The sequence below is a fragment of the Caretta caretta genome, chromosome 3 (assembly GCF_965140235.1).
Source record: "Caretta caretta isolate rCarCar2 chromosome 3, rCarCar1.hap1, whole genome shotgun sequence".
Lineage (NCBI taxonomy): Eukaryota > Metazoa > Chordata > Testudines > Cheloniidae > Caretta > Caretta caretta.
This window is the reverse complement of record NC_134208.1, coordinates 176,689,925-176,713,794: the sequence shown is the minus strand read 5'-3', so window position 1 is coordinate 176,713,794 and position 23,870 is coordinate 176,689,925. Positions and strand designations below refer to the sequence as shown.

General features: G+C 43.7%; 1 protein-coding gene across 4 annotated transcripts in view; it reads right to left on the bottom strand.

Moving 5' to 3' along the window:
- EPAS1 (endothelial PAS domain protein 1) overlaps positions 1 to 23,870 on the bottom strand; it is a 151,139-nt gene that overhangs the window by 24,453 nt on the left and 102,816 nt on the right. For all 4 annotated transcript variants that reach the window (XM_048842938.2, XM_048842940.2, XM_048842939.2 and 1 more), the window contains 3 exons: positions 22,392 to 22,476; positions 21,532 to 21,650; positions 21,227 to 21,429 (listed from right to left, as the gene is read on the bottom strand). In XM_048842938.2, coding sequence (XP_048698895.1) covers positions 21,227 to 21,429; positions 21,532 to 21,650; positions 22,392 to 22,476 — 407 coding nt within the window. The remainder of the gene's footprint in view (positions 1 to 21,226; positions 21,430 to 21,531; positions 21,651 to 22,391; positions 22,477 to 23,870) is intronic.

Sequence of the window (23,870 nt, the reverse complement as noted above, 5' to 3'; positions counted from 1 at the left end):
ACAGATAGAATTGTGAAAGTCTGATCTCAAAAATCAGAAGTTTCTTAAAGGACCTAAATAAGTATTTAGGAAGGATTTAGCTCGGCATATCGGAGAAATTTTAAAAAGTCTTCAAAATGAGTAGACATATCAAAATAAATATTTACTGGCTGGGTGGGTTAATTTTAAATAAGTGTTTCCTGAATTAAATTTGAAGTGCATGTAACTGTCACATGAAAAATATTCAGAAATTCATCTATTAAAAACAGGAAACAAAGTAGACCTCAGTTAATGAGAAAACCCCCTATATACATCCAACAGCAAAGTCACATCTACTGCAGAGAGTCTAAGGAACCATTATTATTTATTGTTTCATCCATAATACTCCTGGGTGACTTGTTCAATTCTTTAAACAAACTGCAGTAAAAACTGGGAAATTAACAGACAACAACAAAAAACAATCGACTAACTCCTAGCTTGTCATAAACATTACAAAGCCAGGAAATTCAGACTTCAATGAATACTCAGTCTCCTCTCTCTTCTCGCACGTAATTGCCATTAACATTAATAGTCACACAGACCTACAAGCAGCACAACCAAGTGCAGAAGCAAACTCTCAGTTTTGTATACATGTGCTTGGGAGGGGTTGCTGTTGGTCTGAGTGTTTTTCCAATGCTCTAGGGAAAAGTATGGCTGAAGCCATAAACATCCATAAAATAGGTACACATAAATACTGCAAGAGCCAAGTTAATGTACAAGGCAGCCACCTGCAAGGCCTCCTCCATGCTAGGACCACAAATAAACTATGTGCTTTAGTATACGGTTTGATAGCTGACACTGCTGAGTCAGGTGCTTTACACACATAAATATATGGCCCACATCCCTTGTGACCCCTTTATGTTGTCCCAGAAAAATCCATGTGCCAGATTCTGATTTCAGTTGGGATGACTCTAGATTTACATTGGTGTAAATAGGATCAGGTCTGGCTCCTTTGTGGGAAGCCTACAGAGCTGTTTGTCCACATATCTGGGGGACCCATGATTGGGGTGGAGAACGTGTGCCCTGCACCCCACTTGCTAATCATGGATATCCTGGCCAGTGCATATGGAGAATGCTCTGCCAGAATTTGGCCCTGTAAATGCCTCCCCATACACAGGATAAGCCAATTCATCCTGTTCTATGAATATACAAGTAACCACCAGTGCATTGATTCTGCTCGTTGTAAATCACATTTCTTCAAATATGTCAGAGTGGTGTGGGTTTGAAAAACATTGTTTTCTATTAATTCGCTTAGTCAGTGAACAAATACAGCACTGCCAATGCCAACGTTAAAAAATCATGAGTTAGGTCCCTCCAAAATTATGAGAGAGGCTTAAGAATAAGATGACTTTAAAATAATACATCTAGGGTTCTTTTTGTTTGCCTTCTGGTTTCTGAACCTTTATGTTGTACTTGGATCATGTTTGCAAGCTTTCCTCTGCAACCAGGAGGGCTAGAAGTTTACTTTTTAATTAAAGCTGAAATTCTCACAGGACCCAGGACTTTAAGTAGAATACCAAATATCATGAGACTCACAAAGTAATTGTGAATGCTGCAAATAGGTTAATATAAATAAAACTAATCAAAGTCTGCTCTGTCTTCAATGGAGATGCGTTGGTATAACTGGCCACAGAATTTGGCCATGTGCATTAATTTGAATATGTAATCCTTAAAAATTTTGAACCACTAATACAGAATTAGCAACCAACCCAGGTGGGATTGCAACCCCATTACCTGGGGCAAGTTTTTAAAATTCATAAAGTTTGGGATTTAACCCTAGTCTTCAAATATGGATTTAGAGACAGGAGGGGAAAGAAATAAAGTTTAACAGTAAAGCAAGGGATAGACACTGATCTCAATTATGTCAGTGTAAATAAAAAATTACTCCATCATCTTAAATTGAATTACACCAGTGAAATTGACATGAGAGTCCCTGGTGCTGTAGTAATGCATAATTTTGTCTGCAATTCAAACATGGCATTTTTAGCTAGCTGCATGCTGGTTCCGTGGATTTGAATCCCCTAACTCCTCTTTCAATCAGTTTCTAGCTAACTTCCTCATTACAAAAATCCCCTTCTTGTAGTTCCATGTTACAGCACCCCTCTTGCAGTATGAGCCTCCAGTGAGGATGTCAAATTGAATTAGATCAAATGTAATCTTTGGATTAAACTGTTGTGTCTCTGGCAACGGGCGTGTCAGTGTCCTTTTGCTGAGATCAGCTAAAATGTACAAACAATATATTAAAAAAATCCTCTCAAGAGGCTGAGTATCAGAGAACTGCACTCATGCTGTGAAAGAACAATATTGAACAGAAAGAAATTCTAAACATCCTAAATCACACTGAAATATTACTCAAGTATTAAAGTTTTAAAATAGCTACTTTTTTTAAATTGGCTAAATCAACTGTACTCCCTTGTTAACTAATCTGTTAACAGTTCTAGGCTTCATTGCGTTTCTCTTTAAACCGTGTCCAGTACAGTGTGACTGTACTTAATTGAAAAGGTTTGAAGCAAGAGATTTTTCTTTTTTCTCTCACCTTTCAGAAAACTAAAATATGCTGAAAGAGCTTCATGGGTTTTTAAAAAAAAAAAAAAAAAGTACCATAGTATGCACTACAGAAATTCTGTATCTTCTAGTTGTTACAGGAGTAACCTTTACTTAAAGTTGCAGAACCGTTTCATGCATTCTGGGGGCAGGCAGGGGTTGGCGCTGTTAATTTTCAAAATCTTAAAGCGCATAGGCTACAGCCTTTGCAGAGATGAAAATTAGATTATCCAATTCCATGCCACATTATGCACCAGATGTGATGCCAAATGCACCACCAGTGCTGCGTCACACACAGCCCATAACTCCATTTTAAGTTACTGGACATTTTGTGAAAGAACATGGCGTGCAGCAAATAGGTTAAATGTATGTGTCAAAAATGCTATTGGGAAGCTGCTATAGTTTAGTTTTTGAGACAAATCCTCCAGTTACTCTGAATAGCTTCCACAGGAATCTCCTGATTGTACAGAATGTCAGATGAACATACAGAGCACAATAAATTGTACAGTAGCAAGCAGTTAGCTTGAACCAACCAATCAAGGAGGAAAGCATTTTTCTGGAAGTGTGATGTGGGAAGGAGGGGGAGAAAAGAAAAATAAAAGGAAAAGATATGTATGTATGCTCCATGGGACTAATCAATCATTACATACAAACTAAGAAATCCTTATTACTTTGGGTTTGAACACTAGGCAGAAAATTGTTTCTCATTCAAGCTGTGGATAGATAGCACATTTTATTTTAGTGTATTTTCATCTTTGAGATGAAAAGCAGAGTGAAGCAAGGATGTGTTCTTGCCCCTACACACTTTGGAATCTTCTTCTCAGTACTCTTGAACTGTGCGTTTAAGGACATGAAAGATGGGGTGTATCTCCACACGAGATCAGATGGGAAACTCTTCAACCTGTCCCGACTTAAGTCAAAGGCCAAAGTCAAAAAGGTGCTAATCAGAGAACTTCTATTCGCTGATGATGATGCCCTTATAGCCCACGATGAAGATCTACTACAAGAACTCATGGACCACCTTTCAAGTGCCTGTCAGGCATTTGCTCTCACCATCAGCATTAAGAAATGGTTGTATTAGGACAGAGGGTTCCACAAGATCCTTCGATCACCTTAAATGCAAATCAGCTAGAAGTAGTCCAAAAGTTCAGCTATTTAGGTTCCAAAGTGACCACCAACCTCTCACTGGATGAAGAACTAAATGTTCGCATTGGAAAGGCTGCCACCACCTTTAGCAGAATTACTAAAAGAGCATGGAACAACTCAAAGCTTACCATCAAGACCAAAATGCTAGTGTACCAAGCTTGTGTCTTCAGCACTCTCATGTATGGTGGGGAAATATGGACAACTTATGCTCATCAGGAGAAAAGGTTAAACAGTTTCCACGTATGCTGTTCACACCACATACTCAACACCAAATGGCAAGATAAAGTCACCAATGCAGAAGTTCTCAAAGGGCAAATTTACCAAGTGTGGCAGCCGAGTTCAAGTAAAGACGACTGTGCTGGCTGGGCCATCTGAGTAGGTTGGAAGACTGACACATACCCAAGGACATGCTGTACAGGGAGCTATCAGAGAGAACAAGAACAACAGGATGTCCCAAGTTTCGCTATAAAGACACATGCAGGTGAGATATGGAGGAATTTGGAATTGATCCTGACTGATGGGAAATATTGGCAAGTGATTGTAAGAAGTGGCGCCATCATCTCCATCAGAGTATCAAAATCCATGACAGGAGCTGGCTCCTACAGCTTGAAGAGAAAAGAGCCCATAGGAAGCAAGCAGCTCCCAATCAGGGTGAATAAAAATCAATTATATTTTTAAAAAAAATAAAAAAATAGGATTTTTTAAATTTAAATAGGTTTTTTTGATTAAATGCTTTTTGAGGGAACAAAACCTATCTGAAGATAGTTTTAATTAAGATACATTATAGCTCAAAGATATCTCATCATGGAATAGGGATTACAAATTCTAAATCTACAGTATGTTTAAGAAAAGTTTTGTAAATGAGTTCCAATAGTTCATGGATTAGGGACCCAATCTTATGGGGTTCCACAGGCTTCTGTATATATCATTTAGGTTAATCTTTCTATCTACCCAAGGGGACTCAGTGCTCAGTGTAGAAGATACCATCAGAGATGCTTAGTTTTGCAGTTCTCAAACTGTGGATTAGTGTCTCCAGAGATAACATGCTTGTTAACAGCAAAAATGTTTTAAATAAATAATATATAGAGTTGAGAAATAACAGACCTCAACCCTGTTGTCCCTCTGCAAATTTGTGTACACAGAGTCAGTCCCTTACCTCTCTCTAATAAAAGTGCAAACTTTCAGAAAGTTCAATGAATAGAAGATTGTTGGGGGCAGAATAGATCTGGACAAGGAGAAGAAATCTGGAGATAAATGTGAGAAGGGAGGGACAGCAGTAGAAACAAACGTGAACTGTTTGAGCAGCATATTCCAGCAGTCTTGAGGTCTTTCTGAGTGTAGCCTTCACTGAGTAAAGAAGTAAAACAGGGTGCAAGCCCAATTTAATAAAAACAGTTCTTTACAGTTCACCTTTAATGAACTTAGCCTCACAACAGCCTTTGAGGTAGGGAATTTTCCATGCATGCATTTTACTAAATGGCAAAGAGGGGAAGTGACTTATCTAAGGTCACACAGTCAGTCGGTGCCTGACAGATCCAGGAACAGACCCCAGATCATCTGATTTCCAGTATTGTGCCTTAACCACAAAGCCTTGCTGTGTGTCACTAATATCCCACAATGTTTTTACTACAATTAAAAAAGGAAAGAGTAGAACAGCTCTAAAAACTACATTGATAAAATAGCAATTGGGTCACATTTCTGCTTCCGGGATCAGTGCATGTCTCTTTGTTGTTTTACTGGATTCTGAGATATGTTATTACCAGAATAACTGAATTCAGAACCTGGCCCTTTAGACGTAACTGAGAGAAGGATTCAGGTCATAAAACACAAGAGGCAGTCCATCAAAAGAAAAATTCCATAAATACTTACATTTTAAAAGAGAGGTAGAAGGGATAGCAAAGTTCTTTCCCACTACTCACACCTCAACTAAAATTACTACTATTCCTCTAATTGGCAGCCATGTAACCTTTGAAATACAAATGTTAACTGAGAACACAAAGCAAGTATCAGCAGGAGTGCTGTCCAAATTTTTTGTTCATTGTTGGCATCCTTTCATCTGCGAGAGACGGTGGGAATTGCAGCCTATGATGGTTGATGGTACATGGTTTGCAATGTCTCATGTGACTGAATAGTTCAATCTGAGATTCGCATGATCTTTGGCAGTTATTACAAATATAAGTATCTTGGTGATAAGTAATAGTCAGCATGGATTTGTCAAGAACAAATCATGTCAAACCTAATAGCTTTCTTTGACAGGGTAACAAGCTTTGTGGAGAGGGGATAAGTGGTAGATATGGTATATCTTGATATTAGTAAGACCTCTGATACTGTCTCGCATGACCTTCTCATAAACAAACTAGGGAACTACAACCTGGATGGGGCTACTATAAGGTGGGTGTATACCTGGTTGGAAAACCATTCCCATAGAGTCATTATCAATGGTTAACAGTCAAGGTGTGCCTCTAGGAAGCCTTGAAAAAAGCATACTGATTGCAATAATCCAATCTGGAGATAATGAGGACATATGATTGAGACCAGATCATTCTAGTAACTGATGGGGCAAAGTTTTCTAGCTAGCCACAGAAAGTGTTTTTTGTGGCTGGTGCTATGAGAAATTCTAGTGTGAGTGAGGAGTGTAGAAGGACTCCTATACTGTAGATTGTTAAAATAATCTGGAGATAGACATCCTCAATTAGAGGAGATAGTACGGAGGTGACAAGCTCTTTTAAATATTTCCCTGTAAATTTCCCCGTGTAACCTCCATCTTGTTTGAAGTTAGCTCCAGTCAACAACTTCTCATCTATGTGCTGATACTGGCCAGATATTGGGACAGCTGGGTGATAGTGGTGTTGTGTGTGACACAAAGATAAACAGAGTTGATTGCTCTCTGCTCATAATTGCAATTTATATCATTAAGTCTCACAATTTGTCCCAGCAGCTGCAAGCAGATACTGAATAGGTCACAAGAGAGGAATGAATCTTACAGTACACTCCAGAGGTGTCCTATTGGTACAGGAGGGGTCACCCATCAGTACAGGCCTCAAGAAAAATTCAGACCATTTCAAGGATTTTCCCTACCAAATGTCTGACGCAGAAGAGAAACATCCCATAAGTAGAAATTTCAATTGCTACTAAGAAACCTAGGAGCATGATGAGTGTAGAGGTTTGCCCCTTATCTACTGTTATCATGATGGGAGATAATGATAATGGGAGACCATCCTTCACCGGTCAAAACCAGATTCATAAACAGAACTTTAAGTACCATTTAAAATGAAAATTGCTAAATGAATATTTTCACAGCAGCCAGCCAGTCATGGCATACTTTCTCAGGTACAGTGGTATCGACTGTTTTTTGTATTGCACACACATGAAGACTACTGTAAGAGAAGAGCCAATTTCTGAGTGTAACTCATGGCACCTATTTTCCATTAGAGCATGGTCATCTTTGTTTAGACTCCAAGACAAAACTGTTGCAACATGCCCTCAAGTTGGATGCCTTTTGATGTTCTGATATCATGACATGGAGATGTGGCAACTGAAGTCATGACAAGGTGCTGTTGCTTCAGCCCTGTGATGTTACACCCCATATTCTTCATTGAAATATCGTTATGATATGAATATGGCCTAAGATATATTTTATGCAACATGGGTCTTGTAAAGTATCATTGGAAAGGTTATGATGCACTGAATGTGATTATCCAATTTGTATGCACGTATCCTTTCTGTATCTAAAGTTAGGAATACTGACTATGTAACAATTACAACTGTGCGTGTATCTGGGAGACACCCACCAGACAAGCAGCCATCACAGCCTTGATGGGCCATTACGAAGAAACATTAAGACTGTGAAGATACTAATCTCTCTCCTTCCTGAGAGGCATCCTGGGATGTAGCTGTGACACTACCAGGTCAAGTGGTCCTGTCACCTATACAAAATATCACCTTCGACATTGCTGGTACTTTTCCTCTGTAGGGGGATGGGGATCAAACTAAGGTTTTCCACTTTAGGTAAATCCCTTTTCAGGCTGGGGAGGGGGTTAATCTGGACTCTCCTCCATTGCCTACCCAAGAAGAAAGACTGCTGAAAGTACCTGGAGCTAACCTGAGGGGAAAGGCAGGGGTGAGTCCAGACTGAGACAGGGGGTCCTGTCTGTAAGAAGAAATAACTGGAACTCTACGTTACAGAAACTCTGCAAATTATCCAAAACAACATTTAGGGTGAGAAATTACTTCTTGAAACCAGTCTCTTTAAGATCTTAAGCTTCGTATGCATGTTTTGTTTTATTTGCTCAGTAATCTGCTTTGTTCTGTTTGCTATCCCGTATAATCACTTAAAATCTGCCTTTTATTGTTAATACATTTATTTTGTTTATAACATAACCCAATTTGTGCAATTCATATCTGGAGGGGGGCGGGGCAAGAAGCTGTGCATATCTCTCTTCACATTGAGGGAGAGGGTGAATTTTTATGAGCTTGCACTGTGCAGATCTTTCTATACAGTGCAAGACAATATACCTTTGGGTCTGCACTCCAAGAGAGGTGGGCACCTGATTGCTGGGGCAAGTCCCTTAAACGGAGTCTTCCCAGAGCTGATCTTGGTGTCTGTGTCTTTCTGCAGCTGGGTGTGGCCCTGCCTGTGTGTATGCTAGAGGAAGCTTAAGAGCCTGGCTCAGCAGGAAAGAATAAAGGGGGCCCAGGCTGTTGGAACAGGTGGGCTCAGTGGTATCCCAGTACATCAGGTGGCACCTTAAAGGGGGGCAACCCATCACAAGCCCCTTGGGATGCTTTTAATGACTTATAAGTTGTGACTAGCCTGTGAAAAAAGGGTTGAATGGCTGCATTATTTTTGTCCAAACTAGATCATGAGCAAACATTTTTGTTTTAAGAACTATCATGGTGCATCCAATTCAGATCTCTCAGAACAAAACATTCCACTTAAAAACAATTCTGTTCATAATATGTGTTATTTTCAGGTGGCTTTTTCCTTCCTTGGTCTGTAATTCCAAGAGACATTAAAGACACACTGACTTCTCAAAGGTCAAGGCTAAGGGCTAAAAATACTGTGGTGAAGTCTTCCCCGCACCCCACTCCAATGTTTCTACCAGGTTGAAAATGTAATTGGTAAGGTATGCAAATGCCACTGAAACCCAAAATACAATTAGGCACACAAGTTCATAAATGTTAAGGTTGGGAGGAACCCTTGTGATCATCTGACATCCTGTACAACACCGGCCAATTTCAGCCAATGATTTCTGCATCAATTTTAAATAACTTGTCATTGAATATCTTGAAGGAAGAAGACCTCCAATCTTGATTTAAAGACTCCAAGTGATGGAGAATCCACCACAACCATAGTTAAGTTGCTCCAATGATTAATTACTCTCACTAAAAATGGGCATCTTATTTCTAGTCTGAATTTGTCTACCTTCAGCTCCCAACCACTGGATCTGGCTATGACTTTGTCTGCTAGATTAAAGAACCCTCTGCTAACAGAAATATTCTTGTGTACGTACTTACAGACCACAATCAAGCCACCTCTCTGAACCATCACACATTCTATGCAACAGTGTCTCAGGAATTCCTTATGGCTGCTTGTTTCTCTCAAGGATGTTTATAAACTTCACCTAGCAGAAAGCACATCAGCAGGACCCTAAAACAAGACAACAACCAAATTCAAGAAATGCCCGTCAAACTCCCCAACCTTGCTCCAGAAAAGAAAAACTCCTAGAAGAATAATCCAAGTCTGGCAAGAAGCACGAAGGCTTGCTGGAGAGCTGGGCTGTGCCAGTCTCTTTGCCTCACTGCCTGATCTGGAAGTGGCTGGGTATCTTGGAGGGGGTTAGGCTTGGGACTGGCACATGCCTCTTCTTCCAACTTCCTTTCAGAACTGGATTTATTTCTCTTGTGTGAGTCCTCCCCCATGCAGTTTGCCCAGGCTGTTGCTTTTGATGGGTCTTGGCAGGGATTTTTGATTGTTCTTCATTTTTCTGGTGCTGCTGAGGAGTTTTCTGTTGGATGAAGTTTATCCACCACTGGACAGGAAAACTGAGCCACAAGGATTTCCTGAGACCAAACTGATACATACTCGGTGTGAGGTTTCTCACTTCTCCTTTTCTGTGCTGACATTTCACATTTCTAACAATTATATTATCACCTCGATAAAAGAGGAACAACACATACAAAATAACTATCCACTAACATATAGAGAGAAACCACTGTCTCTTGTGAAGTACTCTAAGGAAAAAATCAGCTGAGAGGAGACAGCAAATCAGTGCTTTCAGCACCTGCTATTGTGTTACTAAGGCAGTAAAGTTACAAAAACCTGCCCTGTAAAGCAACTCATGCTATATAAAGCAGGACTGAAAGCTCCAAGTCAAGGGCTGAATTGTGTCTATATATAGCCTTGTTTTAAAGACAGTGAATCTTTGAAGGGCAAGTATCAACAGCTTGAGGTCTCATTTTTAAATACTCCCAAAATAAAATCTGGGGGAGATGGGCGAATGCTACAATGCAGTGGAGAGCCTCCTGCTCCCCACAGGCCTGCCACCAAGATCAATTTATGGCTTTGATAGTCGTGAGGCACATTGCTCTTTATAGAATCATAGAATCATAGAACTGGAAGGGACCTCAAGAGGTCATCTAGTCCAGGCCCCTGCACTCATGGCAGGACTAAGTATTCTAGACCATCCCTGACAGGTGTTTGTCTTACCTTCTCTTAAAAATCTCCAATGATGGAGATTCCACAACCTTTCTAGGCAATTTATTCCAGGGCTTAACCACTGTCACAGTTGGAAGTTTTTCTTATTGTCCAACCTAAACCTCCCTTGCTGCAATTTAAACCCATTGCTTCTTGTCCTATCCTCAGAGGTTTAGAACAATAATTTTTCTCCCTCCTCCTTATAACAACCTTTTATGTGCTTGAAAACATGTCCCCCCTCAGTCTTCTTTTTTCCAGACTAAACAAACCCATTTTTAAAAATCTTTCTTCATAAGTCACGTTTTCTAGACCCTTAATCATTTTTGCTGCTCTTCTCTGGACTTTCTCCAATTTGTCCACATCTTTCCTGAAATGTGGCACCCAGAACTGGACACAATTCTCCAGTGGAGACCTCATCAGTGTGGAGTAGAGCGGAAGAATTACTTCTCGTGTGTTGCTTACAACACTCCTGCTAATACATCCCAGAATGATGTTTGCTTTTTTAAAATAGTGTTACACTGTTGACTCATATTTAGCTTGTGGTCCACTATGACCCCCAGATCCCTTTCTGCAGTACTCCTTCCTAGGCAGTCATTTCTCATTTTAAGAACAGGAGTACTTGTGGCACCTTAGAGACTAACAAATTTATTTGAGCATAAGCTTTCGTGAGCTACAGCTCACTTCACGAAAGCTTATGCTCAAATAAATTTGTTAGTCTCTAAGGTGCCACAGGTACTCCTGTTCTTTTTGCGGATACAGACTAACATGGCTGCTACTCTGAAATTTCCAATTTTGTATGTGCGCAACTGATTGTTCCTTCCTACGTGGAGTACTGTGCATTTGTCCTTATTGAATTTCATCCTATTTACTTCAGACCATTTCTCCAGTTTGTCTGATCATTTTGAATTATAATCCTATCCTCCAAAGCACTTGCAACCCCTCCCAACATGCTATCGTCTGCAAACTTTATAAGTGTACTCTCTATTATCTAAATCACTGATGAAGATATTGAACAGAACTGGACCCAGAACTGATCCCTGCGGGACCCCACTCATTATGCCCTTCCAGTATTACTGTGAACCACTATTAAAACTACTCTCTGTGAATGGTTTTCCAAACAGTAATTCACCTACCATATCTCCATCTAGGTTGAATTTCCCTAATTTGTTTATAAGAAGGTCATGTGAGACAATATCAAAAACTCTACTAAAGTCAAAGATATATCACTTCTACCACTTCCCCCCATCCACAAGGCTTGTTACCCAGTCAAAGAAAGCTATCAGGTTGGGTTGTCAAGATTTTTTCTTGACAAATCCATGCTGACTGTTAATTATCACCTTATTATCTTCTAGGTGTTTGCAAATTGATTGCTTAATTTTTTGCTGTATTATCTTTCTGGGTCCAGAAGTTAAGCTGATTGGTCTGTAATTCCCCAGGCTGTCCTTATTTCCCTTTTTATAGATGGGCACTATATTTTCTCTTTTCCAGTCTTCTGGAATCTCTCCCATCTTCCATGACGTTTCAAAGATAATCGCTAATGGCTCAGATATCTCCTCAGTCAGCTCTTGGAGCATTCTAGGATTCATTTCATCAGGCCCTGGTGATTTGAAGACATCTAATTTGTCTAAGTAATTTTTAACTTGTTCTTTCCCTATTTGAGCCTCTGATCCTACCTCATTTTCACTGGCATTCACTAAGTTAGACGTCCAATCACCACCAACCTTCTTGGTGAAAACCAAAACAAAGAAGTCATTAAACACCTCTGCACCTCTGCCATTTCCACATTTTCTGTTACTGTTTTTTCTCTCTCCTTGAGTAACGGGCCTCCCCGGTCCTTGGTCTTCCTCTTGCTTCTAATGTATTTGTAGAATGTTTTCTTATTACTCTTTATGTCTCTAGCTAGTTTGATCTTGTTTTGTGCCTTGGCCCTTCTAATTTTGTCCCTACATACTTGTGTTATTTCTTACCTACCAACTCCCTGAGTTTGCTAAAGTCTGCCTTTTTGAAATCCATTATCTTTATTTCTCTGTTCTCTCTCCTACCATTCTTTAGAATCATGAACTCTATCATTTCAGGATCACTTTCACCCAGGCTACCTTCCACTTTCAAATTCTCAACCAATTCCTCCCTATTTGTCAAAATCAAACCTAGAACAGCCTCTCCCCTAGTAGCTTTTTCTACCTTCTGAAATAAAAAAATGTCTCCAATACATTCCAAGAACTTGTTGGATAATCTGTGCCCTGGTGTGTTGTTTTCCCAGCCAATGTCTGGGTAGTTGAAGTCCCCCATCACCACCAAGTCCTGGGCTTTGCATGATTTTCTTAGTTGTTTAAAAAAAGCTTCATCTACCTCTTCTTCCTGGTTAGGTGGTCTGCAGTAGACCCCTACCCTGACATCACCCTTGTTTTTCACCCCTTTTATCCTTCCCCAGAGACTTTCAACAAGTCTGTCTCCTATTTCCATCTCAACCTCAGTCCAAGTGTATACATTTTTAATATGTAAGGCAACACCTCCACTCTTTTTTCCTGCCTGTCCTTCCTGTGCAAGCTGTTCCCTTCTATACCAATATTTTAGTCATACATATTATCCCACCAGATTTACAAGCATTTCAAGTTCTTCCTGCTTATTCTCCATACTTCTCGCATTATTATACATTCATCTAAGATACTGATTTGTTTCCCCCACCCCAAGTTCTGTCTTGTCTCTCCATTATCCCTGCTATAACAGCCCATGCTCCCCCCAAATTCTGACTGTTCTCCCAGATCTCCATGTTTTTGACTTATCTGTGGGCTTTGGTCACCCCAAACTAGGTTTTGGTGCCCCCTTCAAACCTAGTTTAAAGCCCAATCTGTATCCAAATATGCTTGTCTCCCTCCTCGATAGGTGGACCCCATCTCTGTTTAGCAGTACTTCTTCCTGGAACAGGAAGCCGAAGCCCTCCTGGCGACACCATCCTTGCAGCCAGGCATTCACCTCCAGGATGTATCTGTCTCTGACTGAGCCCCTACCCTTGACCAGAGGGATTGAAGCTGTGCTCCCAACTCCTTCACCCTTACTCCCAGAGCCCTGTAGTCACTTCTGATCTGTTGAGGGTCATACCTTGCAGTATCATTAGTGCCCACATGGATGAGTAGCATGGGGTAGTAGTCAGAGGGCCGGATGATCCTCGACAATCCCTCCGTAACATCTCGGATATGGGCCCCTGGCTGGCAGCATGCCTCGTGGGATGCCATGTCAGGGCAACAGATGGGTGCCTCCGTGCCCCTCAAAAGAAAGTCACCAACCACCACTACCCTACATTTCCTCCTGGGAGTGGTGGCTGCAATCCTCCCAGCCTTGGGGGTACATGGCTTCTCCTCCTCCATCTTTGGGGAGTGATTCCTCATTGCTCATTGCCAGGGCAGCATAATGGTTTTCCATCACCATGGTGGGTGGGTTGGGAGTAGGGGTGGAGCACTGCCTGGTGCCAGAAGTAACCAACAGCCAGTATCCTCCGTGTGACTAAGCCATATCTTCCTCTCCCGGTGGTGTGACAGCAGTCCTCTGTAGCTGGATAGCCTCCTCCGCCTTGGATGTCTCCATATGAGCATGGATGCTGCCCAGCCTAGCCACCTCCTTCTGTAGCTCTCCCACCTGTGTCCCAAGAGATTCCACCAGCAGCCACCTTTCGCATTGGATGGTCCCCCCAGTCTGGCTTTCTGAGAGTGGGAAATGCAGGCCACAGTCTCTGCAAATCCACACCAAGATCCAGGATAGGTTGTCTGTCTAGATACAGGTGCAGGTGGAAGAGACAGGAGCACTGGTGATGCAGCACTTCCTAATCATAGTGATCATATTATGTCTTCCACCCACAAACTCCTTCCCAAACTCCCCTGTTTGCGGTCCCTTGTTTGCAGTCCCCTGTTCACTAGCTCCCCTTGGTTGCTCAGCCTCTGGCTTTTAAGGCCTTTTCTACTAGGTCAGCCCTACCCCCTCGTTAATCACACAGGGGGAAGGTGATCGCAAGGCTGATTGAGGCTGATCAAGGATGATCTCCTCACCTCAGTCCCTGCAAAAATCATGGAGCAGGGCCTCAAAGAAACCATTTTGAAGCACTTGGAGGAGAGGAAGGTGATCAGGAACAGTCAACATGGATTCACCAAGGGCAAGTCATGCCTGACCAATCTGATTGCCTTCTATGATGAGATAACTGGCTCTGTGGATATGGGGAAAGCAGTGGACATGATATATCTTGACTTTAGCAAAGCTTTTGATATGGTCTCCTACAGTATTCTTGCCAGCAAGTTAAAAAAATATCGATTGGATGAACGGACTATAAGGTGGATAGAAAGCTGGCTAGATTGTCAGGTTCAACGGGTAGTGATCAACAGCTCAATGTCTAGTTGGCAGCCCATATCAAGTGGCGTGCCCGAGGGGTCGGTTCTGGGGCTGGTTTTGTTCAACATCTTTATGAATGATCTGGATGATGGGATGGATTGCACTCTCAGCAAGTTCTCAGATGACACTAAGCTGGGGGGAGAGGTAGATACGCTGGAGGATAGAGAGAGGGTCCAGAGTGACCTAGACAAATTGGAGGATTGGTCCAAAAGAAATCTGATGAGGTTCAACAATGAAAGTGCAGAGTCCTGCACTTACGACGGAAGAATCCCAAGCATCGCTACAGGCTGGGGACCAACTAGCTAAGCAGCAGATCTGCAGAAAAGGACCTGGGGATTACAGTGGATGAGATGCTGGATACGAGTCAGCAGTGTGCCCTTGTTGCCAAGAAGGCTAAGAGCATACTGGGCTGCATTAGTGGGAGCATGGCCAGCCGATCAAGGGAACTGATTATTCCCCTCTATTCGGTGCTGGTGAGGCCACATCTGGAGTATTGCCTCCAGCTTTGGGCCCCCCGCTGCAGAAGGGATGTGGACAAATGGAGGGAGTCCAGCAGAGGGCAATGAAAATGATCAGGGGGCTGGGGCACAAGACTTACGAGGCGAAGCTGAGGGAACTGGGCTTGTTTAGCCTGCAGAAGAGAAGAGTGAGGGGGGAATCTGAGAGCAGACTTCAACTACCTTAACGGGGGTTCCAAACAGGATGGAGCTTGCCTATTCTCAGTGGTGGCAGATGACAGAACAAGGAGCAATGGTCTCAAGTTGCAGTGGGGGAAGTCTAGGTTGGATATTAGGAAACACTATTTCACTAGGAGAGTGGTGAAGCACTGGAATGTGTTACCTAGGGAAGTGGTGGAATTTCCATCCTTAGAGGTTTTTAAGGCCCGGCTTGACAAAGCCTTGGCTGGGATGATAGTTGGTGTTGGTCCTGCTTTGAGCAGGGGGTTGGACTAGATGACCTCCTGAGGTTTCTTCCAACTCTAATCTTCTGTGATTCCATGATCCAGGAAACAAAGGCTCAAACAGTCCCCAGACACACAATCCCTGTAACTGAAATAACTTGAAAGAGAAGGAAAAACACAAACAGCCAAACAAACTCACTCACCCCAAGATTAGTACTCACACCTTGTTCGTTTAGCAGGGGAATTTCCTTTTTCCCCCTCTCAAACTGCCCTGTTTGCAGTCCCCTTTTCGCTATGAGTCAGTGCTATACATTTTTTCAATAGCAACATCTTGTTTTTAAATGATACTGCATCAACTTTAGGTTTTCAAATAATTTTTTTAAATGATCTCACCACAACATCTCATGAGAGAAATTTTCAAAGGTGCTACGTAAGTTGTACTCAAGGAATTTCCCTGTGCGAACTTAGCTTTCGAATGTGTATGGGTGTCAGGATGTGTGCACACAATCAAGGTCATATAGAAACTTTGAAGACAATTTAGAACTCTCTTTTGACAATCAGGTCATTGCTGTTAATTCTAAGAGCTCCCCACACATCCACCACTGGATACTTTCAAGCACATGGTGCTCATCTACCTGTGTGCTTCACATGCAGTCTGCTCTTCACTGCTGGGAGGCAGGATATCACTAGTCCCAGCCCTTGCATTCACTCTCTGAGAATTCCAACATCTTTTTAAAAAGCAAAAGAAAGTAAGGTAGCTACCTCCTATTACACTATTGCTTTCTCCCTGTCCAAGCAGAGTAGACTGATGTTGCAATGTTCAGAGTATATTTCTAATAATGATATGTTTGCTACTAAGTCTGAAGGAGGCAATGATCTCAGTCACAAGTTGCCTTTATCCAGTCATATGGTACATTTCTAATCTTTCTTACATTCGTAGCTGCCAAAATTACTCACTTCTGTGGCTGCTTCACAACATTATGAAAAGTACTAAAACTGTTGCTGGCAACCATTTAAGAGCCTTCAAAGCACCAAAGAAATTAACTAACCAAATCCTCAATCCTGCACACACTTATGCATGTGCTTAACATTAAGCATGTGTCAAGTCCCAATGACAACCATGCTGACTTCAATGACACTGCTCCTGTGTTGCTTGCATATGGCTACACTTGCACATATAGAGCACTGGGAGTTAAACCAGCCTTCGGAGACCACAGCAGGGAAAATGCTGCTGTGTGTTTACATTGTCAGTTGCAAGTGCACTGGCATGGCCACATTAGCATGGGGTGACCAGATGTCCTGATTTTATAGGGACAGTCCCGATATCTGGGGCTTTGTCTTACATAGGCGCTTATTACCCCATACCCCCGTCCCGATTTTTCACACTTGCTGTCTAGCCACCCTACATTAGCAGCTCTTGCAGTGCCACAGAGAGCAGTGCATTGTGGTAGCTATTCCAGTGTGCAAGTGGCTGCAATGTGCTTTTCAAATGGGGAGGAGGGTGGAGTGTGACAGGGAGTGTGTTGTGTGTACGGGGGGGAGAGAGAGTGGGTTTTGGGGGGGCTGAGAGAGTGTCAGCATGCTGTCTTGTAAGTTCAGACAGCAGCAGAGCCCTCTCCCCCACCCTCTCTCTCACACACACTCACAACAGCAGCATTCCACAGTAAGGATTTGCTTTGTCCCGTAGCAGATAAGGAAACAGAGCTTTGAAAGGGATATCCGCATTCCTGCAGCTTATTTCAAAACAATGAGAAAAGTGGCCACTTGACTTCAGGGGATTATGGGACGTTTCCGGAGGCCAATCACAGCACAGTAATGCAACACCTTGTCCACACTGATGCCAGGGTGTTTCAGCTGGAGCGCAGCAAGCTCTATGCTTCTCGTGGAGGTGGATTACCAGAAGCGCTCCAGCTGCAGAGTCCAGGCGCTCTATGTGCCTTGCCAGTGTGGACACATCGGGAGTTAGGGTGCCCGGGGCTGCTTTAATGCGCTCTAACTTGCTAGTGTAGCCAAGCCCTAAGTGTTTGCAAGATTGGGGCCAACACAGTCAACAAGTATAACCTGGTGTCAGAGTCAGTAAAGGGCAGAAGTATTAACCCAAAAGTTGAAAGTTTGAGACAAGACTTTTGGTCCTGGGTCATTAAGTCAGAATCACCAGAAAAGTACACGATCTTGCAAAATTAAAAGGGGAGGAATACACATCAAAGATTAATTGCCTTTCACTTGGCAAAAGAAAGGCATCTCTGCTTTATAGCTGTAGCAAACCTATTACAGAATTCTTACAAATTCTCCATTGGAAAATACCATACCTACGGGATTAGCCAGCTGATACTGACCCACCATACTGACCCAAGTGACCCAGCACTTAATTTGTATCCAAAAAATATGGGAAAGCACATGAGTAAGGGCTGTAGGAACAAGTTAATATTAACTCACTTTTAAAAAACAACAAAAATGGATTTATGTTACCAGTAAAGCTCTTAAGAACTAAAGGGCTAATGATATTGCTCTGAATTGTCTCATCTGCTACCAGTGAGCTTGCAATATTCTACTTGCAAGGGAGAATATATATTTATTTTAAATGTGACAGTGAAAATCTCATTTTCCCCCCTTATCAATCATCATGGTAAAGGGCCAGGGAGCAGATTTTGGTCCAATTCAGAGGGGAGCATAAGTGAGCCAAGTAGGGTTGCCAGGCATCGGGTAAAAAGTCCAGTTGGCGGCACAGTAGGGGCTAAAGAAGCAGCTGGCATATCCTTGTGGCCCCTAGGCAGAGGGGAGGCCTGAGCGGCAGCTCTGCAACTCCCACTGGCCAGGAACCATGGCCATTGGGAGCTGTGGGGGTGGCGCCTGCAGACAGAGGGAGTGCACAGAGCCGCCTGGCCATGCCTCTACCTAGGGGCTGCAGAGACATGCCTGCTGCTTCCAGGAGTCGCCTGAGGTAAGCACTACTCGGAGCCCACACCCCGAGCCTCCCATGCTCCAGCCTGGACCCCCCTCCTGCATCCTGAACCCCTCATTTCTGGCCCCACCCTGGAGCCTGCACCCCCAGCTGGAGGTGTCACCTCCTCCCACACCACAACCCCCGGCCTCAGCCCAGAGTCCCCTCCCACACTCCGAACCCCTCATTGCCAGCCCCAGCCCCAGCCCCACCCCTACCCCAGAACCCACATCCCCAGCCAGAGCCCTCACCCCCTCCCACACCCCAACCCCCTGCCTCAGCCCAGTGAAAATGAATGAATGAGTGAGGGTGGGGGAGAGCGAGTGACAAGAGGATGGAGTGAGCAGGGACGGGCCTCAGAGAAGTGGTGGGGTAGGGGCAGGGCAGAGGGCAGGGGGAGGGTGTTCAGTTTTCGGCCACCCTAGAGCCAAGAGGACACTTATGTTGGTGTACATTACACCTCCTTCCAGTCCTTCCTGGTCACACATGTTAAACCAATTTAGATTCACTCTAGACTAGTGGTCACCAACCAGTTGATAGTGATCGACTGGTCGATCCTAGAGGCTCTTCCAGTCAATCGCGATCTCTGGTGGTGCAATGTGGCTGCCGCTAAGGCAGGCTCCCCACCTGCCCCAGCCTCACGCTGCTCCCGGAAGCGGCCAGCGCGGCCCCACGGGGCAGGGGGGTCTCCCTCTGCGTGCAGCTCTTGCCTGGAAGCACCGCCCCCAAAGCTCTCATTGGCCGGGAACAGGGAGCTGTGGCAATGGGAGCTGTGGAGGCAGTGCTTGCAGAGAGGGGCAGCGTGCAGATCCACGTGCCCCCCGCCCTCTCCCTGGGGTCGCAGGGGCACGCTGGCCCCTTCCAGGAGCGGCATGGGGCCAGGCTAGGCAGGTAGCCTGACTTAATGGCAGCCATGCTGCGTCACCAAATGGGAACTGCCGGAGGTAAGTGCTGTTCGGCGGGAGGCCACACCTCATACCCCCTCCTGCACCCCGAACCCTCTCCTGCACCCTAAGCTCCAACCCTGAGCCCCCTCCCAGAGCCAGCACCCCATACCCCTTCCTGCACCCCAACCCCCAGCTCTGAGCTCCCTCCCAGAGCCAGCACCCCTATACTCCCTCCTGCACCCCAACTCCCAGCCCTGGCCCCCCTCACAGAGCCAGCACCCCATACCCCCCCCTCTATTCGACATTGGTGAGGCCTCATCTGGAGTACTGTGTCCAGTTTTGGGCCCCACACTACAAGAAGGGTGTGGAAAAATTGGAGACAGTCCAGCAGAGGGCAACACAAATGATTAGAGGACTGGAACACATGACTTATGAGGAGAGGCTGAGGGAACTGGGATTGTTTAGTCTACAGAAGAGAAGAATGAGGGGGGATTTGATAGCTGCTTTCAACTACCTGAAAGGTGGTTCCAAAGAGGATGGATCTAGACTATTCTCAGTGGTAGTGGATGACAGAACAAGGAGTAATGGTCTCAAGTTGCAGTGGGGGAGGTTTAGGTTGGATATTAGGAAAAACTTTTTCACTAGGAGGGTGGTGAAACACTGGAATGCATTACCTAGGGAGGTGGTGGAATCTCCTTCCTTAGAAGTTTTTAAGGTCAGGCTTGTCAAAGCCCTAGCTGGGATGATTTAATTGGGGATCGGTCCTGCTTTGAGCAGGGGGTTGGACTAGATGACCTCCTGAGGTCCCTTCCAACCCTGATATTCTATGATTCTATGATTCTCCTTCACCCCAACACTCTTCCCCAGTCCAGAGCCCCATCCTGCACCCAAACTCCCTACCAGAGCTTGCACCCCTCACCCCCTCCGCACTCCAATCCCCTGCCCCAGGCTCAGCCCAGAGCCCGCTTCCACACTGCGAACCCCTTGGCCCCAGCCCAGAGGCCGCACCCCCTCCCAAATCCCAACCCCTTACCCCAGCCCGGTGAAAGTGAGTGAGGGTGGGGGATGGAGTGACGGAGAGAGGGGGGATGGAGTGAGTGGGGCGGGGCTTTGGGGAAGGGGTGGCGTAGATCCTGGGTTGCACTTAAATTCAAAAAGTGATCTTGGATATAAAAAGGTTGGAGACCACTGCTCTAGACTCACCTCCATAATCTCACACGCATTTACCAACATGGATTTTACAATCTCCCCCTTGTGCATCACATTTTAATTTGACCCTCTGTGCCTAAATTGGTAAATTTTAATTACAGTTTTCCAAGGCTGTGTGGAGATTACAGTTGCCATGGGTAGGAAAGAAAGGGATTGTCTCCCCACTGTATGAGACCTTATGGAAACTCCTCTCCTAGTGTTCAGGGTGGGTTGGAGATCTATGGTACGGGAAACTAGCCACCCACTGAAGGAATCATCCCTGGTTAACCTGTTGATTCCAAATTAGAAATCCAAATGGATACTGACATTGCTCAAAACTGTTCCTTTTCAGGTCTGCAGGAACAGCCAGTGGAAGAATTTCACTCTTGTTAGTGTGAAATAATTTAACCTGTTCAAATAAAAAGAACACTGCGAAGGAAGACTGTTGTTTCCTATTAATTGGTTGTTTTGTTAATAAAGATAAATCAGAAACCTCCTGGGGAAGGAACAGTCAGTAGACTCTTTACCTGTCATCACAGTAGGTAAATTTCATGTCCATGCTATGGCGACTCAAGAAAGTCTTGCTGTCCAGTGGGATATCCATGTTTGACGGGTGCTGAATGGGTTCACACATTATTATAAGGCAGGTGAGGAGAGGCTCCTTATATCCACACAGGGTGTGAGGAGGGCAAGTGTTATACACCTTAACTTGCCCAGTGCAGTGCAAGACCTGAAACAAATAATGATTTTATAACAGGGCATTAGTTTAAAAGACTCTGAAAAGACAGTCTGACTTTCATCAATAAAACTTGTTATAGCTAAAATGTGATACCTTCCATGTGGCAGATTTGAGATTTACAGTTCTGCCTCTGTTGGTAACAGTGCATTTCATTCTCATGAAGAAGTCACGCTCTGTGGATATCTCTTTGCTTTTCTTTCCAAAGCCTGGACCTAAGGTGAGGGAAAAAGGCAAATTCTTGACTAATACATTTTTTGCGGGGATTAGGGGATGTTTGTGTTGCTTTTTAAAATTCTCTCTTTTGTTTTTATGCATAAAGGATTTGTAGATAACAGATTGTTTGGTTCTCAAATTACCACCTTCCACATCAAGACCTGTGCCCTGCGTACTCTTGGTTTAAGTAATATTTAGCACTAGTGTGAAAAATAAATCCACTCCTAGGGTAAAGTATTAGACCTTTCTGGCACTTTAGTCCCATTGAATCCCATGCTAAATCCCCAATCATGCAAACTACTTCATGTGGGCAGACTCCTGTGCCCATGCAGAGCCTCAGAATCAAGCAGGACTCTGTACAAGTGCAATGGTCCACCCATGCAGAGTATTTTGCACAGGTTTGGGGTGTAAAGATTTAAATGGTACAGGAGCCCTGTTCATTTTTAACCCGTATTTCAGCTTGTGGTACATAATCTTTGTGAACTATTATAAGTGAAGATGTTGCATCTGTTTTAGGCTGGAAACAAGAAAGCACCAGAACACACAGTTCTTAGTGCTGTTATATTTAATCACAAAGTTTTAAAAACAGTGGAAACGTTGATGCCAAATACTACTCCAGGTGTTAACATTCCCATTTGCCCGTGGCCACTATCTAACTTCTGCTATCTGTTAGCTGCTTTATTGGGGTGTTTAAAAGGCAAAGAAGAAAAATACATCAAAGATTTTAACCTTTTTCTTACCAGTTTTCAAACTCAGATTCTCTCGAATTTCCTCATGGTCACATGGGTGAGTAAAGTCAAATATGCTATGTCCAGTTAATTCCACCTGTTTAGAAAACAATACACATATTTAGCCAAAAGTGAGGAGAATAAATAAAATTTAATAATCAGAAGACTATTTTGGAACACTGATTCGTTCAATGCAATCAGAGAAAAGGCAAAAGCAATACAACATGCCTCATCTTTTCTTGATGATAATTTCAGTTCTTCACATTCTTTTACCTGTTTCCCTAAGGTATGGTTTCTCTGGGGCATTTTTGAGGATATTTTGGGTAACAACGAAATAATTCTTAAGCTTAGAACTATAAGCTAGATAGCCTCAACAAACTAATCAGTCAGTGAAACTAAGTCTATTTACAACAACTGAAGATCTGGCCCTAAAATATTAAAAACAGAAATGATAGGCAGTCTATTGGAGACACAACGTGCCAAATTCAGCCCCGGTGTGTGCATATAAGCAATAATTTGAGCCCACTCTTATTTATCAGCTATTATTTAGATTCTATACCCTGTAGATTCATTTGTGCATTTTGATTTAACCCTTAAACTGACTGATAACTCACTTCACCAATGCAAAGGGCCTGATCTGAAGTCAATGATAAGACTTCATTGACTTCAATAGCCTTTGGATCCAACTGACAACATCCAAGTAATCAGACTTTATGTGGGAGAAGGGCAAGGGGACACGGAGAACATGGCACCACAGCTCTCCCACACATGCTGCAGTCACTGCTCCAGTCTCTGGACTGGAATGGCAGCTACTGCTCCTGAATGCGATGTGCAAGGTATGTAAGGACCACTGGATTAGAGCAAGATAGATCCTGTGGCCCTCAGCTTTGTTTGTCCCTGGCCCATCTTCTAACAGTCTTTGTAGGGCCACTCCCCTATCTTGGGGTACATGTGGTGCTGAGCAACCTCTGCACAGCCACTCCACCCCCTGCACTTATGGCAGTCAATGGCCTCCCACGCCACAGGTGAATCTTAGCATAGGCAGTGCCTCAGGCACTGGGGCCCTTTGGTCCTGCCTCTTCTTTCCCTGTGGCACATAACAGTTTAGTCTCCTGCAGGCTACAATATTTTGGTGTAATTTCAGCGGTTGGGTTTTGTGCGTGGGTGCTGGGTGCTGTTGGTGGCCTGTGACACACAGGAGGTCACACTAGATGATCTGGTGGTCCCTTCTGGCCTTAAACTCTATAACTCTATGACATTAAAAAAAAACCTCTGAACCCCAAACAAACCACTCCCCTATCAACAAAATTTGTGAACAGAGGCCAGTCTTGTAGCCTCCAAATCCAGGGCCTAGCAGGCCAAATGGAAAATGGTGTTCCAGAGCGGAGACCCCTTCTCTGAGGATATCCTGCACCCACGCACCCCAGTTTTAAACTGAGAGCTCAAGATGCTGATTCAGAGTGCTGCAGTGTCACACAGGAGCTACATTTG